Below are 17,543 nucleotides of genomic sequence, written 5' to 3'. Positions count from 1 at the left end.
GGAAGGGACTGGTCCAGATGGGGAATGAGGGGAGATAAAAGAGACAGTACCAGAAAGATGCCCATGATTGAAAATATTTTAATACCACCAAGTCACAATTTTTAGTACAAAAAGAAAAAAAAAAAAAAAAAAGCATTTAAAAATCCCCACCCACCCCATTTCCAAGCCACACATCCCATGGAAAAGCTAATGGAATTTATATTAATAGATTAAAAACATTCTTTACACTGAAATATAAAAAAGCCTTTTTTATTTTTTAGTTGGTTTTGGGTTTTTTGTTTTGTTTTGTTTGTTTGTTTTAAAGCACAAGGTTTCTTTTCAATCCTTCCTGCAGTGGCTTTTGGTTGGTGTTTTTCAAGGGGAACCCCAAAATTTGGGTTCAGCACCTGCTGGGTGATGCCAGCCTGCAAGCACTGCTCTCCCCTGAGGGGTGCAGGACACAATTTTACAGGGGGGCTGCAATTTAAAAGAGAAAAAGGGCAGTTAATGCCAGGGAGAAAGAGAGAAATCACCCTCCCCTGGGGAAAACATAACATTCCTTCTCCTCCAGCACAGCCAGGGACTCAGATCTGGGCATAGGAATAACATCAAATAGAGGGGAAGGAAATAAAATACAGGAAAAGAAAATAAAATGGAGAAAAAGAGAGTAAAATAAAGCAGAGAAATAGAAAATAAAATTAAGTAAAATAAAATAAAATGAAGTAAAATAAAATAAAATGAAGTAAAAGGAAGTAAAATAAAATAAAATAAAACAAAACAAAATAAAATAAAATAAAATAAAATAAAATAAAGCAAGAAAAAAACTTAAAAATCATCTCTCTTCATATTTGGGTTTAAAAATAAAATAATAATAATAAAAAATTAGGTAGTGAAACTGTTTGGATAATTTCCAGCGTCCTACCCTGTGGGCTGGCTGGCACAGCACTTGCAGCAGAGCTGGAGGGATGGAGTACAGGGAGTTTGGAGGATTTACAGATGAAATTGGAGCTTTGGAAGTTGCAAAACAATTATTAGCAGTAGATTAGAGGTACAAAGAGGTGGAGGCAATTAGCAGGTTGTGTTTGGAACCTTCACTGTCCACTCTAGGGGATCCTGGCAGGGAAGAGGGATTTGGACCCAGCAGGGAGGCACCAAAATTCAGGGCTCTGTCCATCTGCCACTCAAAATAGTTGTGTTGGGCACCAAAACTAAAAACAAATCCTTTGTGTTCAGAGCCTCTTTTTGCTGCTTTAATTTGCCCAAACCCATTTATTCTTGTTTAACAAGGCACAGCCTGGTCCTGGACAGGAATGAGCCCAAGGCAGGTTTGGGCTGGCAGAGCTCAGCTGGAGCAACAGGCCTCCAGGCAGGAATCAATAATAATTAATAATAATTTAAAAAGTGTTGCTTTTCAGTAGCAATGAGGCAGGGGAATGCTGCACCCTGAAAACATCCCTTTGCCAAGAGCAGGGTGTGGGGATGCTTCAACCCCGAGTGGGGCTGGTGCTGTTAGAAGTGAAAACCTCATCCCAGGAAAACCAAGCTCTGGGTTCCTCCAAAACGGGTTTGGGACAGGGGGTGGCTTCTGTGCAGGACACCCTGTGGGATTGGCTCTGTGCCCCTGGGGGGCCCAGCATCCCTGTGACAGACAGACAGACAGACAGACAGACAGACAGACAGACAGACGGACAGACACGGCCTGGCCATAACTCCGGCTGAGGAGAGCATGGCAGTGATGGACACGGGAGGTGTGACACTTAAAACCTCTGTTGTAGAGGCTGGCACTGAAAATGGTGCTGAAACATGGAAGATAAGGAGGAGAAAGGTCTCACGGGGTCTTGCCTGGTTTTGGGGAGGGCAGGGAGGCAGCAGGAGGGCAGGGCTGTGCTCAGACGTACTCCCGGGCCGTGGAGGGCTGGGACTGCCGGTGGTACTGCTGGCCTCGGCGCTCCTTGGCAGGGCAGGAGCAGCACAGGAGGGACCCCCCCAGCATGGAGAGGCTGGAGGCCCCCCAGCCCACGAAGAGAGCAGAGCCAAACTCGTACCTGTGGTGAAAGGGGTGAGGGATCATCAGAGAGAGGCGGAGGTGCAAACTGAGATGGGCAATGGGATGCTCGAAGCCCTGATGAGGTGACCAGTGACGCCAAGGCAGATTTTGGTTCTTCCCTCTCCATCCCCACTTTTCCTGCTGGCTATATCCAGCTCCCACGTGCCCCCATCTTTTAATCCTCCCCTGGGCTGAAATTGCACATGTCCACCACTACCCTGCCCCAGCTGGTAACAACGAAAGCATCAGGGACATCTGCAAGGTGGCAGTGAGGTCCCAGCTGTGGGGCACACCGACCCACAGCGCTGTGCCCCACCAAAACCAGCGAGGGGAGGTGCAGTGGGATGTCAGGGACAGACAGAATCCCGAAGGGCAGCCCCTGGGCCGGGCTCTTACCTCGCATTGACGGGGACGATGCTCTCTCTGAAGAACTCATGGGTCACCTGCGTTGCGTACAGCGACACGGCAGCCAGCGTGCACAGACCTGGGCACAGAACCAGAATCACTGAGTGCTTGGGGTTGGAAGGAACCAGTGCAAAGCCCTCTGCAGTGAGATACCAAACATTGGCTGTCAGTGACACCCAGCCCTCACCAAACTGCTCCTGTCAGTGTTGAAAGGTGTTTGAGGGTTCCTGCACTTTGGTGTAGGAAGGCCAGAGCTGCCTTACCAGAGAGAACGAAGAGGACACCTCCAGCAACAGCTATGCGGCTCTTGGTGACAGGATCCTCCTCCCCAACCTTAGTGCATTTCATGCCCACCACGCTCACGATGATGCCAAAGAAGCCCAGGAGCAGAGAAATGACCATGAGAGCCCGGGATGTCTGGATGTGAACTGCAAGAGGGGAAGAAAAACTGCTCCCAGCAGGTGCCTTTGGCCACAGGGAGCAAGTTCACTGCATTCCATGCTGGTGATGGACCTGTCCTTATTAACCCTGTCCTTGCTGTGCAGTTCCCAGGTCATGTCCTCCCCACCCAGCAGATATGGAGACCTCAGCTCAGGGCATTGCTCCCAGTGCCTTCCCTGACCTTCCTCCCTGCCACCCTCATCTTGCTCATGACTGGGCTGGGCTGGGCAGCACCACAGTCCCCAAATGCCAAAAGGGTGATGCACAGTCATGTTTTTGATGTCCCCATGGGGCACTGTCGGTATCTAAATGTGATGCCCACACTGGAGCTCAAACCTGCCAGGGCCAGGAGTGTCCCAGGCACACAAAGGGGCTCAAACACACAGGACCAAGAGAGACTCGGTCCCAGGGTGGGGAGGTTGGGGCCCAGGATGGGAGAGGGAAGCTTGGACACACATCAGCTCAGTGGATGAGTAGACTCAGACCCTTCTGAGGGGAGTCAGACCTACAATAGGGGTGGGGGCAAGAAGGACTTGGACCTGAAGGTGACTGAGGCTCCAGGAAGGGCCAGGGAAGCTCAGATCCACAGGGGAAGGAGGCATCCAGACATGAAGAGGGTACAGAGCTGTTGGCGATGTGTGTTCAAACCCCTACAGGTGGGTTCAAACACAGAGAGGGGCTCAGAGCCATACGAGGGAGCATCAAACCCACATCTGGCTCAGAGTTACAGCGTGGCAAGGGCAGCTCAGGATCCCAGGGGAGCTCAGACCCGAGGCAGAGATGGGGAGGGGGAACAAGAAGCGCGTCTCACCCTCGGTGTCCCCGTACCCACCTTCGAGGGAGAGCAGCGAGTCGTGCAGGCGGCACTGGACCTGCCCTGTGCTCTGGGCAGCGCAGCTCATCCACAGCCCCTCGTGGAGCCCCACGGCGGTGATGATGGCGTCTCCGGCATACGAGCTCTGCCTCCAGTGCGGCAGCACGGCCGCGGCCAGCGCTGCCAGCCAGCCGGCCACAGCCGCCAGGTACCCGGCCAGCTGCCGAGCCCCGCCGCCCATCGCCCCGCGGGATGCTGGACGGAAAGAACCGCAGCGGCGGCTCCCAGAGGGAAAACGGCTCGGGAGGAGGGAAGGGAGGAGGATTTGAAGTGAAGGCAAAGAGTGGAGTGGAGTGGGAGAGTTGAGGCTAAAGGGTGAGCTGGAGTTTAAGGGGAATTGGGAGGTTGGGATTAGGGGGATGGAGGGGACTCAGATTTGAGTCTGAGGAGGGTGATTTGGGATTGGAGGCAAGGGATTTGAATCCTAGAGGGAAGAATGTGGTCTGAAGGGAAAGATTTGGGGCACGGAGGGTATTTGGGTCCAACGGGAGAGAACGGGGCTTGTGGGAGACCTGTCAAACGACAGTGGAGGGATGGGGGAAAATGGGGCTCCCCAACAGGTGGAGGGGACGGGGGTGTGTGGGAAGTTACCTTGACCCCCAAGTTGTCCTTGACCCCCTGCCGTGGGCTGGGAGCCCCCCCAGAGGTCTCTCCAGGAATTCAACAGGGAGCAGGGAAGCAGTTCATTCACTGAGGGAATTCAGGCACACCACGCCACCATGGCACTCAACAAGAGAAGCCATTGTCAGCGGGGTACGCCTGCAGGAGAGGGACAGGGGGTGTGGGGAACACGTGTCACCACCCTGGTGACACCAAGCCCCTTGCAGCCCCAGGACCTGGCAATCGTTAACCGCCGTGGCCTCATCAGCAGTCTGCTCACGCGCTCAGGCAGCTGGGGGTGGATGCTGGGATGGTGGGCAGCCTCCACTGGAAACCTATCTTCATCCTGGAGAAATCATCCTCCAGACTGCCCCTGCCCACCCCTCCAAGTGGGATGGGGGTGCTGGGTGGCTGCACAGGGGGCAGGATTTATTTGCCCACATTCCCAGGATGGTTATGGTAATGGCCAGACATCTGCAGGAACAATTCAGTGCCCTGTCCCCGCCTGCCAGGGTGCTCAATGTCCTTCTTGTTCAAGGACGGTTCCCTCCTCCCTGGAATGGTGGGTTCCTTCCCACGCTATGGGAGGAGGGTCCAGAGGATGCTCAGCTGGAGATTGTGTTGCCTCTACTGTCCCTGGGGCACCTTCTGCCCCCCAAACACCTTTCTGAGGCTACAGGGCTACAACACTCTTGGGTAAAGGTTTGCCAGGAGGAAAAGTTGCACCCCAACGCTGACAACAGCCAGAGCGTGGCACCAGCCTTCAGTCCCCACTCAGAAAGCAACAGCTTAGAAAAAAAAATACCTTTATTCACTCATTTTCTGCAGAAGGCACTTAAATAGCTGCAAGTTCAGGAAAGGCACACATCTTGCACCCGTCAGCACCAGGGCCCCACCCCTAACACTTGTCCCCATGTCACCCACCCCTGGGCCTCCATCACACACCCCAGGCCAGCTCTGCGGGGGGATGCTGGATGCTGCAGGGGCAGTACACAGCATTCTCCAAAGCCCCATTCCAACTGGGTTGGGGGCAGAGGGGGTCCCATATGTCACCCTTGTGGCTGTGCAGCCTGAAGCCACAATGCTGACATGACTAGTCCCAGCAGAAACATCCTGTAGGATCCCTGTAGGATGTCACAGCTCATCCTTCCCCACCACAACGGCAGCTGGTGATTCCTTCTCCAGCTCTGGCTCCAAATCCCCCTCTTCCATGCCAAAAAGCATCTTCACCAGGTCATCTGCCTGCACACGCTCCTGTGGGCAGACCCATGGTGTAAGCACAGCCACTGTCCCACCCAAAAAACCTTTGTGCTGCCGGGAGGGAGCTCACCCGCTCACTGTGCCGAGGGTCCAAGGTGAACCAGAGGGCAATGGCACAGCGCTGACCTTTGGTCACAGCCTTCACCCCATGGGGGTTCTCTGAGCCAGAGGAGAAGCCCACAGCACGGCCACACTGCGGCTGGACCTCTGCCTGTCAAGGTGGGAGACCAGGACAGCCCAGTCAGGGCTGAGCTGGATCCCCTCAACCCAAGTTCATCTTTCACAGTGGCTCAGGGGATGTTCCCAGGGGACAGGGCCAACAGGCAGGAGCTGGATTTGGTGCTGCACATGGATCTTGGGAGCTGAGCTACTCACAGTCTGAGTCTTGGCATCCAGCTTGGTGAAGTAGAAAGCTCCTCCTTCAAAGTCTCCGTTGAGGTAGAGGATTGCACTAAAGGGAGCAGGGGACAAGTGGAGGTGACGAGCAACCATCAGCAGAGCACCCCAACACCATGGCAAGAGCCAGAGGCAGGAGAGCCCAGGTTTGGTGTCCTCCCACCTTGCTCCTCCCAACCCAGGTGCCACCAAATCATGGTACCCTTAGGTGGAGAAGCTGCAGCTGACAGCCACCACCAGTACCTGTAATCCCGGAAAGTGTAGGCTGGGGGTTCCTTCACACACACCAGTGCCTCTGCATTGAGAATGCAGTTGTCCACGTGCACCTCGTGGCTGTTGTCACTCCGGCCTTCTTGCTTCTCTAGGGTAGAACAGGGCATGTCAGGACCCCTCTGTGCAAGAACAGGGTCCATCCCCAAGTATCCCGTGCTTGGAGATGACAAGAAAGTCACGTGTAGCCTAAAGCACTTCTGCTTGCTGGAGTGTGGATCATGCAAAGCCATTTGGGTGGCATAAAACCCTCTTGACTTGTCCCATGGGATTTCCATGGCCCTCCAGGCACAGTCTCTCTTAGCACCCATCCCAAAAATGCCTCAGAGTGATTGAAATCCTGTATGGCATGAAGCCATCTGCCCTGTTAGAGGCAACCAGCAGAGCTGCTGCTCATCTTCCCAAACTGGGCTCAGGGACAAGCTTCCTACACCCTCCTGGGAAAAGGAGTGGGTTAGGGAGCAGCAAGGAGGTCTCCAGAGAAAAGATCCAAGACCAGACCACTGCAGCTGTTAGAGGAGGTCCAGGCAGGGCGAGACTTGCTCCTCTGGGGCACTCTCACCCTCGATGGCCGTGCGGCACACTAGGTGGGAGTAGGAGAAGTGGAGTGGGACCTCCAGACGGAAGTAGGACTCCATCATGCGCCTCACCTTCTCCGTCACGTTGTAGTACAAGTAGGCACTGTGCAGGGGCACCTTGCCCTCCTGGCCCAGCTGTGGAGGAGGAAAAAACAGCACAGGGGCTCAGCCCCAGCTGGGCATGGGCAAAACTGCCTGAAACTACCCTCCCTTGTCCCCACCGCCTGCTTCTCCACCCCAACCTTGAGGGCCTTGAGGACAGTCACGCCATAGAAGGTCTCACTGGGAGTGTGAGGAGAGGTCTTCCCCCGATAGCCATCTCCAGCCGAGGCAGCCGCCTGCAAAACCCGATTGTTGTTACTGGTCTGATGGGATGTGACCCCTCAGCATCCTCCACCCATCCCTGCCTGCTCCACACGTCCCTGCACTCACGTTGGTGAGTCTCTGCAGTGCTTGGCACTCCTCAGCAGAAAGGACTCCATCCACCACGACACGCTGGGAGCCATTCAGGGCCTTGGAGTTCATGGTGACACTGGCTCCTTCGTACACCAAAGGGCCACCTGTGGCACAAATGGGATTGGTGGGTGTGGGGATAGGTGTCACCAGCTCTGGGGTGGCCGGGGGAAGCTGTGGTCCCACCACCTGCTCCTGCTGCCACCCATGTGTGGAGGAACTGTGAGCTGGCAGCAGGGGTCACAAAGGTCCCCATCCCACCTCCCCTCCTGGCCTTCTCCACCTTCTCGGATGAACTTGCTCATGTCAGCAGACTCTTTGGCCTTCTCCTCCACCAGTGTCTCGATCTCCTTCATGAGGTTGCCGATTTCCTCAGAGATGCGTGCTGCTGTCTCCCGCTCCACCCTGGGCATGCAGCAGCCATCAGCACCACCACCCCACTGTCCCCACATCAGAAGTGAGGGCCGCTAGCACAAGGGCAGGACAAGTTGTCTCAGGTGCCAGTAATGAAGCTGGCACCTAGACTGGAGAGAGCCACCTCAACACATCCCTCTCTCTGAGGTGCTTGGGGTGACCTACACGTGCCCATCGTCCCATGGGCGGATGGGAAGTAAAGTTCTGCCCTCCAGCAGCCTCTTCCAGTCCCAGCATCAAAATTTCCCCTGGCCCAAGCTCTATAGCATGGCCCCTGGCCCAAAGCCCACAGAGGAAGAAGGGTTTGGGTGAGCTTGGCTGGGGACAGCACTCACTTCTGTTTCTCTCGCAGTCGTTTTGGTATCACCTCTTCAGGTGTCCATGTGTCCTGAAGCCAGAAGAACAACATCAGGAGCTGGACAAGGATCTGGCCAGGACACAGACCCCTCATCTGCATTCCATCTGGCCACTGCATCCCCCTGGTCTCACACCACCCACCGGGTCCACAAAAGGGATGCCAAAGACGTCGTAGCTGAAGAAGAGCAGCTCCTTCTCCATCAGACTCTGCTGGTGATACACCTGGATCTCCTGTGGCAAGGGGCAGAGGGATGGGGTGAGGTACAGCAGGAGGGTTCTGAAAGACCCCAAGTGTGGGCAGGAAGGTGTGGGTTTACACCATTCCTGTGGTCCAGACCCGCAGCCTGGCTTCCTGCTCCATCTGGCAGCTGGCAAGGAAGGTGGCTTTCCCCATCCTGTCTGAACTTCCCTGTGGACAAACCCTGGGGAGATGACAGTTGAGCAGAGGCACATGTGTGGTCCTTCTGCAGAATCCATTCTGGTGGACTTGGCAATTTTGAAGCCAAATCCTCCCCTTTTTAAGAAATTTCTCTTCAGCTGTGGAAGACTGCAACAGAGGAGGGCTCAGATCCCCCTATAAAGATTGTCCTCCTGCTCCTCACAGCCCCCTCTCTCAGGAATGGGTCCATGTGTGCCAGTCATCCAGCTTCACGTGGCCTAAGACATTTTGCCAGTGATGTTTTTCAGCTATTTTCCAGCTTGTCTGACCTTAAATCCACCCATTTCTGTCCACCTTCAGTAGCTGGCATGGAGGAGACCCTACAACTTCTGCAGAGGTCCCTAGTGAAAAGACAAGGTGTCCCTGCAATCATTTGTCCCATCTGATTGCTCACCTCTCGAGGCTGGATGGGTCTGGCCAGGTGTTCCCCCAGGACAGCAGTGTAATAGGCCAAATTTTGGTTCATCACCTCGTCATGTGGGAAGAAGAGCAAATAGGTTTTGGCACATTCAATGGCTTTTTCATAATTCCCATCTGCAATGAGAAATGGAGCTGTTAATGGCACGTCCAAGGACACCAGAGGCAGAACAAAGACAGGTGTGGAGGGGAGTTGAGGGACACAGTCCTTGTGTTCCAGGGCAGATCCCCTGGAGAAAGGATAACTGCTGTCACAAAGGCAAAATTCAGACTCCGTGGTGCTCTCCTGTCTCCAGAAAGCATCACAACAGAAATCAGGGGTACTTGTATAGCTTGGGTACTTTTCTCACTTGGAAAACATTACAAAGCCTATTTACAGGTAGCCAGACACAACCATTTACTGGCAAATCTGCAGTTTCCAGCCACTAAAGCTTCCTACCCCATTTACATGTGGAATCACAGAATCACACAATCACAGAATGAGTCAGGTTGGCTCCTGGGTGATCTATGGCCTTCCCATACCAAGAGCAGCCACAAGAGAGATGAAGACAACTTGTTATCAAGGTTTATAGTGAGAGAACAAGGAGAATTGTCTTAAACTGAAGAAAGGCAGCACTAGGTTGGCCATAAGGAGGGCATTTTGAAAGTGGTGAGGCCCTGGCAGAGACTGCCTAGAGTGTTAAAGACCGAGGTGGATGGGGCTCTGGGAGATCTGAGTGACCAGTGGTAGATGTCCCTTCATTTTCAGTTGGACTGATGAGATTATTTCTGAAAGTCCTTTCCCCACCCAAACCACTCTGAGGATCATGATTTCAATGCAGAATTGAGTGCCTGGTGCTGACAGCTATAGAGGACGGGGTGAGGAGCTACTTACTGTTGTAGTAGGCAAACTGCAGGTAGTTGAAGTGTGAGGGCAGGAAATCCTCCAGAGGCTTCTCCTGGCCAGGCTGTGAGGCCAGCTCTGTGACACAGCCCTGCTTGCAGCTTAGCACCTGCATGGAGTGATCTGGCAGAGAAAAACTGCATGTCACTGTGCATGTCACTGCTCATGGTCACCCACAGGCTGGGGGGCAGGACCCTGAGGGGTGTCCAACCTCCTGCTCATACTGGGCTTGTTGCAAGCTTTTTGGAAGTGGAAAACCCTCAGGCATGGGCATCGTCCACCTCTGAGTTGAGCAGTGGTGGGGTTGTGGTGCTCTCTCAGGACAGAGTAGCCATCCTCAGCCTCCCATCACATCCTGGTGACCCTCCACAGGGCTCTCTTCTGTCTTCCCATATTCCTCTGGAACGTGGAGGACTCCTGGGCATCAGCCCTAGGGCTAAGTGCAGGTAAACACCTCCTGCCACTTACTCGCCACACCTTCCCTAGTGAAAGCTAGGATGGGGTTTCCATTCTTCAGGGACCCCCTACCCCCACCCCAGGGGGACCAATCTGCCGAGAATTGTACTCAACTCTTGTGACAGGATACAGAGGCATGGCTCCCACCTGTAATGGCCTGGAAAAGGTCTGCGTTGTACTCCAGGTAGTTGTAGCCCTCGTAGTCGTACGGTCCCTCACAGAGAGCGCGGCACTCGGTGTCTGCCACTAAATATTCCTCCAGTGCCTTCTCCAGGTGCAGGATGGCGGCGGCTGGCTGCTCCTCTGTGTAGAACCGGACACCCAGCTGAAACTCTCTCTGCGGAGGGATGAGAAACGACGAGGGGATCTCAGTGCTCCACTCCCCATGATGGATCACCTCGTCCCCACCGCCATGGCATCTCGTGAGCTCTCAGCTGTGGTGTGTTTGTCCTGGGTTCCACAGCGGACAGCAGCTTTGGGAGGGGAGGGTCTCACCAGGTGGGGTTTGGCCTCCAGGTCAGTGAAGTCATCCTCGTGGACTCCCACCATAGCCTGGTAGTACTCCAGGTTCTGCCTCATCTCCTGGTGCCCGGGGTTGGCCACGAAGAAGGTGTGAGCGGCCGCCGCCGCCTGTGCCGGCCGGTTCATCTGGGCGAGAGGGGGGTGAGACAGCGCGGATCCGGTGCGGAGCGGAGGGGACACCCGCTCCCGGGGCATCCCGGGGCACCCCGGCCCGGAGGGCGGTGACAGGGGCGGCTCCGCCGAGCTCCGACGTGGCACTGGTGGGGGGGGGGGGGGGCCGCGAAGGAGCGGAGGGCAAAGCCGGGGCTGCCGGTCGGCAACCCCACTCTGCCGGGGCAGACACCGAACCCTCCCGGCGTCCCGGGATCGCCACCGGCCGGTCCCACCCGTCCATCCTCCCGCCTGATTGCGGGATCCTCCATGCATCCCGCCCGTCCCAAATCCCGTCGTGGTGGGCCACCCCCTTCCCTTCCCTCCGTCGCTGCCGGTGCCGCACCTTGAAATAGGCGACCTGGAGGTAGTTGTAGGGGCTGCGCCGGCTGAACTCCCGGTCCAGCTCCTCGGCCAGGCGGTACCGGGAGGGCGCGGCGGGCCCGCAGTCCCGCAGGCAGGCGGCGCGGTGAAGCAGCGCCCGAAAGTACCACAAGTCCCGGAGCACCGGGTCGCTTTGGGACTCGGTGCCCTCCGCCGGCCCCGCGGTGGTGTTGGCGCAGCGCAGGCGGCACCGCGCCAGGCGGGAGCGCACGGCGGCCCGCGCCCGCAGCGCCCGCTCCATCTGCAGCACAACGGTGGGCCAGTCCCCCCGCGCGTACGCCTCGGCACCGGCGGCGAACAGCGCGTCCGGGGGCTGGGCGGGCAACGGCGGGTCGCCCGGTGCCAGGGTCGGGACCGGGACCGGTTCCTGTGGCGTGACCGCCCGCGCCAGCAGCGCCAGCAGCACCGGCGGCAGCAGCAGCAGCAGAAGCGGCGGCGGCGGTGGCGCCATGCCCGACCGCCGGCCGGGCCGCGGCACCCCCGCCCGGGCAGCGGAGCGGGACTGGCCCCGCCCCCGCCCCGCCCCCGCCCAACCAGCGGCCGCAGAGCGCCGCCATGGCCCCGCCCCCAGCGCGCGTGCTCACGCCTCAGCGGAAGCCGCCCCCCCGGGCGGAAGCGGTGGGGCGATGGCGGAGGGCGGCGCGGAACCGGGGGATGATGGCCCCGGCCCCGGCCCCGGTCCGGGTCCCGGTCCCGGTCCCGGTCCCGACCCTGGGCTGGCCCTGGTCGAGGGCAGCGCCGGGCGTGCCGGCCGCGTCGGGGACCCCGATGACCTAGTGGCCCTGGCCCGGCAGGTGCAGCAGGTGAGGGCCTGGTCCCAGCGGCGGGGCTGCCGGGGCAGGGCTGGGCTCGCTGTCGCGCTGCCTCCCGGCTGTCTTCGGGACCTGCGGCGGCCTTGGTGCCTACCAGAACGTCCCGCTGCTCTCCGGTGGCCCCGGCGGCCTCCTGGTGTGTCCTGTGATGTTTCCCACCGTGTCCCACTGTCCCCTCCCAGTATTTCACTGTGCCAGTATCTTCCCGATACCACCACGCTGTTGGTGTCTCCAGAACCTTCCATTGCATTTCAGTGCTTCCCACTGTGCTGCCCCACAGTGACTCCTAGAGCATCCCACTGAAGTCCCACCCCAGTATGCACTGCTGCATCCCAGTATATCCCACTATCTTTAGTTCACAGCAGCGTTTACAGATGCCTCCCACTCCCACACTCCCAGTCCCTCCTAGATCCATATGTCCTGTGACTGCTTCAGTGATTCCCTGCCTTTTTAGTCCATCCCAGCTTTTCCTGATATGTCCAACTGGTCCTCCCAGTGCCCTCCACTACGTAACACTGTAACCCCATGCTTCATAGCACATCCTGTACTCCAGTGATGTCCCCCAGAGCTTCTCAGTTCACCCAAATGCTTAGTGTATGTCCTACTGCCTCTTCCCAGTGCATCCCACTACCAGTCCAACCCAGTGTCTCCCAGTATGTCCTGCTGCTCCCCCTCACTGCCCCTCAGCCTATCCAGACAGCTCCTGGTCCTTGCTCCTGCACTCCCCAGCTCTGTTGATGCCTTGAGCAGACCGTAGACTGTGTGGCTCAGCACAGTCTACAGGGCTGCGGTTCTTCCTGTCCTGACCAGCCCTGATTTTCTGTCCCAGGCCGATGACTTTGTCCGAGCAAACGCCTGCAGCAAGCTGACAGTCATCGCTGAGCAGATCCGGTACCTGCAGGAGCAGGCACGCAAGGTGAGTGAGGATGGGCAGAAGGCTCATTGCCTTGCCTGGGGTGATGAGCATCTGCTGCCACTGCTGGGCATTTGGGGAGAGCTGTGGCCTAGGTGTGAGTTGAGGCCAGGAGCTGAGCAGAGAAGATTTGATGGAAAAATAAGGTTTATTGTCCAGTGTCAAGGGGGATGGGGAAGGGTTGATTTCAGTGCTTTCCCTGCATCCTGAGCATACCAGGAAGGACTTTGAATAAAAGTAGGGGAGCAAGGGCAGGTGATCCAAAACAGCTTGGGTGTCAGGACAGAGAGACATGACTCTGGTTTTGGGACAGGTGACCTGTGTGTGCACTGTGCTCTTGGAAGGATCTGGTGAAGTGACGATGTGTCCCTAGCTGGATCTGAGGCCCTGGGAGAGATGAGCTCTTACCTGATGATAAGCTTGGCTTTCCCGTTGATCCTGGCTCATTTGCTGGAGTGAGTGGTCCCAGCAGCACACAGCAGGGCTTGGCTGTGCTCATCAATCCAGCCTTCACCCTTAGGGGTGAAATCTGGAGCCAGAGTGGGGAAGGATCTGCCAGTCACTGCAACTGGCTCACTGCCATTGAGGCCATTACATCATGTAATCATTAACTGGTGGAGCTGGAGCAGTGGAGCAGTCAGGTGGTGGAGCTGGGGAGATGAATTCTCCTTTGTTTGCTGCTCCTTCCCTTGCGGGGCACAGCAGGAAGGCCCCAGTGTCCAGCAGCTGTGTGCAGAGATGAGGAATAAGCCCAGGATGTAGTGGTGTCAAGTGTAGAGGTGAATCTGGGGTGAGATGCAGAGGTATCTCCACCTCTGTGGAGTTTCTCTGAAGTCCTGCTGACAGGGAAGAATCAGAAAAAACTTTATCTCTTTGGAAAACATCTCCTTCCTGTGTGCCAGGGACATCAATGACCTATAGGTCAAGTGATGTGTCTTGGGCTATGGCTGAGAGGCAATAGCATGTTGTCATTTTATTTCAAGTGTAAAAATGGTAAGTTTTGTGTATTCCAGGTCTTGGATGAAGCTAACAGGGATGCTGATCTGAACCACGTGGCCTGCAACCTTGTGAAGAAGCCAGGAAATATTTACTACATGTACAGGCGGGAGAGTGGGCAGCGGTATTTCTCTATCCTGTCTCCTAAGGTGGGTGGTTACAGCCCATGAAGAAGAAGGGAGGAGAAAAAAGTCATGTTTCTGGTGCTTGGGAACATATGGAGCTCAGGCAAAAGCATCAGCTTGATGGGGCTCTGGATTAGCCTGCTGGGGCCAGAGCCATCTTATGGACTTTCCTGGCTCTTGGTGGAGAATGGCAAGAAGCCCTTTGGGGCATGGACCTGAATTTTGTCTTTTGGTACCTGCGGTTCTCTGTCTGGAAGAACTGCCAATGTGCCCTGAGCCTTCCCTGGCTGCCTGGCAGGATGGGCTCTTTCAGCCCAGCTGCAGCTGAGGGGATGGTCTTGGAGGTCTCCTCCTTCTCCTTCCAAACCACCCATTTTCTTACATGCAGGGTGGAGGCTTCAGGGCAAAGCTCTGGGCCAGGTCAGGGAGATTTTGTGTCCACAAACCTTCTTGTGTCAGCAGTGCTGGAGCTTGACCTGATCTTAGACTCAGGGCAGCTGAGCCTATTTTTAGGTTAGGAAATGGGATGGTCATGTAGCTGGGGCTGCTTTGAAGGTAGCAGGGCTGAGGGACAGCACAACCTAGTTCCAAGGGAAACTGAGCACTGATGGAATCTCTCTTTTCTCCACCAGGAATGGGGTACCACCCCCCATGAATTTCTTGGTGCCTATAAGCTCCAGCATGACATGTCCTGGACTCCGTTTGAGGACATTGAGAGACGAGATGCTGAAATAACTGTCCTGGAGAAGCTGCTGAGCCGGCAGGCAGCACTGCCCCCGTGCACGGAGCCCAACTTCCAGGGCCTGACCAAGTCACACAAGTGACCACACAGGACCCCCTGAGCAGAGTCCCTGAGTGAGGGGACACTGCCTGTATGCTGCCAAAGGCAGGGCAATGAAAGAGACCAAGAAACAAAAATGCTGATTGCTCTGTGCTTTAAGGAGACTAATTCTGCATTCAGTCTTACTGGATTTTCTAGTAATTCAATAATTTACTTCATTGATCTATGCCAAGCTGTAGCAAGAGACAGGTGATACCAGAAGGTGTGAGTTCCAAGAGCACTTGGAGGAAAAAGCAGAAATTCTTGGGGCACATGTGATAATGCTGTAAAATAACATCTCCTATCTGCCTGGCTCTGGTGTACCTCACTGTGAGTGCTTGAGTCAGGTAATAATCTCAGGGCTGGATTTTCCCCTTATTAAAATGCACATGTTTAGAGAGCTCTATGGCCTGGGAAGAGTGGTCAAAAGCCTGTGGCAAAGGGTCTGCTGTGATGAATGTTCTGGTCTCTGTCCTAGCTGGTCATGGTCCCTGAGCTGGAAACATGGGGTGACCTGAAGCTCTCTTCTCTGGAAAGAACATCCTCAACAGTGCCATGCAGGTGCTCTCCAGATGATGTGTGTTTCACATCCTCATCCATTACCCCTTGGATCTGAGTGCATGAGCTGCCTGGTAGAGACAGGATACTGGATGACTTTATGCCAGAGCAGTGGGGAGAGTAAAATAAATCAACTTTGACCTCACATGTATCACCAAAACAGGCCCTGTGTTCTTTCTGCATGGCAAAAATACCTTTAGCTTTGCCAGGGAGACTTAGTGGCACGTGGAGCTGGTAGGACACCTCCAGCATTTTTTTTCCACCTAGGAAAACTAGGGAAAAGTAAAGACCAGAGCTGCCAAGGAGATACCCTCCCTCTGCCCAGCCACACAGGGCTTCTTCAGGAGCTTGCCTGCTCTTCTGTGAGGAGCCAAAGTTGGAATTTATTGACAGAGAGGATGTCCAGGTTGGATCCTGGCATGTAACACTATATCTGGTTGGATCCTGCCATGACTTGCTCACTTTCCTGCCATGACAAGGTGATCTTATATGCTGCTCCAGGCATTGCATGTACACAGTGGCCTTGCCACCTCCACGGGCAACATGGGAGGGTTGGGGACCACTTGTAGGAGCTGAATTCTGACCCTGGGGTCTGGGCCTGCTATGGATGGAGTTGGTGCTTCTTGGTGGAGAACTGTGAGGGCATCTGCAAAATCAAAACCCTTGGGGACCAGCATTGTCACTGTGTTTCGCCATTGCTGGAGTTTTTGCAGGATACAGCCTTGCCTCGATCTCTGGTGTCCCTCTGTCCTCATCCCCACACACTGGGAGTTGCCTTGGGAGATGCTCAAGGCTGGTGGCAGTTCCTCATGGAAAGAGCTGCTCCCTGCTGGTGTTACAGAGGTTGGGAGGTTTGGGGCAGCTCCCTAGCAGCCCAGGATTTTTTTTGTCCCAGATTTTTTTCTCCCAGCTCTGTCCAGTGCAGTAGGTCACCTACATCCCAGCATGGCTGAAAGCTGCTCCTTGGATTCAATATGGGACATTTTTCTCAATGTCTTTCCTCACTTGGAGCACTCAGCAATTTATTATTATTAGTAGTAGTAGTAGTAGTAGACCAGGCTATAATTAATTCCTTATCAAGTCACAGGTGCCTAATTTGACGGAGTTTTTCTCTGCTTGTTTCATCGCCTTGGGTCTGATTTTACTGCATGCTATTAAATCTTAACTTGGAAGGGAGAAAGTTAATTACTGCATGGGCTTTGTGTGGTGCTAATTACAGCAACACCAGCTCTTCATGTGTGTTGATTTATGCTCCTCTGGGAACTGGGGATTCCTGCCCTGGTTTTATTCATTTCCATCATTAATAGCTGTACCATGGCATGCACAAGAGGATTGGGAGGTGGTGGTTGTGGACCTCTGTAGCCTTTGGTGGAATGTCAGTAGTTTTCAGAAGACACCCCTGGCCCTCCATACCCCACAACTCACCGGTGTTCTGCAGTTCCTCTAGGCACTGTCAAGTCTTTCTCTTGGATTTGCCCCCAAAAAGCAAAACCACTATGGCTTTGTATGAAAGCACAAAGGAGGCCTCAAGAGACAGGACACAGAGGTGATGAGCTCAGTCATGCACAGTGTTCTTGCCACTGTGGGAAGTGGGGAATGAAGCTGTTGCAGGAGAGGTTGATGGAAAGGGGGAACCATTCCCCCAAAATTGCTTCTGCATTGTTGGGATCTAATTAAAGCCAAAGAACTGAGGCATCATCAGAAATGCTGGAAGGTGCTTTGGAGCCAAAGCAACCCATAATCTGGAACACAGATAAGGATGAAGCTGGTGGCAGGAGGCTGAGGTGGAGCCTCCTGTGATGCTTGTGGCGAGGATGAGTTTCAGGAGAAAGGAGGAGATGGTGCCCTGTGGGAGACTTCAGGGCCTCTCCAGGTTTGTGATCTCTTCCACTCAACTCAGACTCTACCCAGTTGGTGCCTTTGTGCTTGACAGGGCAGGGATTTCATCCAAAGTCAGTTGGAAGAGACAGTGAGACACTGACATCCATTCACGA

The 17,543-nt window shown here is 55.1% G+C and overlaps 3 protein-coding genes across 4 annotated transcripts; 1 reads left to right on the top strand and 2 right to left on the bottom strand.

The window, feature by feature from the left end:
* Positions 1-836: 836 nt before the first annotated feature.
* Positions 837-4,072, bottom strand: CLDN19 (claudin 19). Of its 2 annotated transcripts, none has more exons than XM_088066519.1 (4): positions 3,705-4,072; positions 2,695-2,859; positions 2,423-2,510; positions 837-2,072 (listed from the first exon to the last, which is right to left on the bottom strand). In XM_088066519.1, the coding sequence occupies exons 1-4, from the start codon at positions 3,925-3,927 to the stop codon at positions 1,868-1,870; spliced, it is 681 nt and encodes a 226-aa protein (XP_087922645.1). In that variant the 5' UTR covers positions 3,928-4,072; the 3' UTR covers positions 837-1,867. The 2 variants fall into 2 exon arrangements, with proteins under 2 accessions (XP_087922645.1, XP_005528447.2); XM_005528390.3 differs by having other exon boundaries at positions 837-2,024.
* A 1,134-nt stretch (positions 4,073-5,206) lies between these two features.
* P3H1 (prolyl 3-hydroxylase 1) lies at positions 5,207-11,793 on the bottom strand. The gene is made up of 15 exons (XM_005528287.3): positions 11,288-11,793; positions 10,765-10,917; positions 10,417-10,606; positions 9,805-9,936; positions 8,908-9,047; positions 8,216-8,305; positions 8,053-8,105; positions 7,587-7,708; positions 7,283-7,410; positions 7,093-7,188; positions 6,835-6,985; positions 6,246-6,363; positions 5,982-6,057; positions 5,677-5,817; positions 5,207-5,600 (listed from the first exon to the last, which is right to left on the bottom strand). Exons 1-15 carry the CDS (start codon positions 11,774-11,776, stop codon positions 5,481-5,483), a joined length of 2,199 nt encoding a protein of 732 aa, XP_005528344.2. The 5' UTR covers positions 11,777-11,793; the 3' UTR covers positions 5,207-5,480.
* A 153-nt stretch (positions 11,794-11,946) lies between these two features.
* C24H1orf50 (chromosome 24 C1orf50 homolog) lies at positions 11,947-15,694 on the top strand. The gene is made up of 4 exons (XM_005528286.3): positions 11,947-12,128; positions 12,967-13,053; positions 14,064-14,195; positions 14,804-15,694. The coding sequence occupies exons 1-4, from the start codon at positions 11,952-11,954 to the stop codon at positions 14,993-14,995; spliced, it is 588 nt and encodes a 195-aa protein (XP_005528343.2). The 5' UTR covers positions 11,947-11,951; the 3' UTR covers positions 14,996-15,694.
* Positions 15,695-17,543: the final 1,849 nt, after the last annotated feature.

This window comes from Pseudopodoces humilis, chromosome 24 (assembly GCF_049639895.1).
Source record: "Pseudopodoces humilis isolate 2021_Gansu_Grassland_sample_001 chromosome 24, ASM4963989v1, whole genome shotgun sequence".
Taxonomy (NCBI): Eukaryota; Metazoa; Chordata; class Aves; order Passeriformes; family Paridae; genus Pseudopodoces; species Pseudopodoces humilis.
The sequence above is the reverse complement of the archived record's forward strand: the minus strand, read 5'-3'. Positions and strand labels throughout refer to the sequence as shown.

Excerpts from the sequence above, each read along its gene's own strand:
- CLDN19 (XM_088066519.1), bottom strand. The coding sequence starts at position 3,927 with ATGGGCGGCGGGGCTCGGCAGCTGGCCGGGTACCTGGCGGCTGTGGCC. Across the intron at positions 2,860-3,704 it reads CTCGCTGCTCTCCCTCGAAG|TTCACATCCAGACATCCCGG; the intron begins GTGGGTACGGGG and ends CCCCTCTTGCAG. Across the intron at positions 2,073-2,422 it reads ATCGTCCCCGTCAATGCGAG|TTTGCACCTCCGCCTCTCTC; the intron begins GTAAGAGCCCGG and ends TGCCCATCTCAG.
- C24H1orf50 (XM_005528286.3), top strand. The coding sequence starts at position 11,952 with ATGGCGGAGGGCGGCGCGGAACCGGGGGATGATGGCCCCGGCCCCGGC. Across the intron at positions 12,129-12,966 it reads TGGCCCGGCAGGTGCAGCAG|GCCGATGACTTTGTCCGAGC; the intron begins GTGAGGGCCTGG and ends TTTCTGTCCCAG. Across the intron at positions 13,054-14,063 it reads TGCAGGAGCAGGCACGCAAG|GTCTTGGATGAAGCTAACAG; the intron begins GTGAGTGAGGAT and ends TGTGTATTCCAG.
- P3H1 (XM_005528287.3), bottom strand. The coding sequence starts at position 11,776 with ATGGCGCCACCGCCGCCGCCGCTTCTGCTGCTGCTGCTGCCGCCGGTG. Across the intron at positions 10,918-11,287 it reads TCCAGGTCGCCTATTTCAAG|ATGAACCGGCCGGCACAGGC; the intron begins GTGCGGCACCGG and ends CCTCTCGCCCAG. Across the intron at positions 6,986-7,092 it reads CTGTCCTCAAGGCCCTCAAG|CTGGGCCAGGAGGGCAAGGT; the intron begins GTTGGGGTGGAG and ends CCTCCTCCACAG.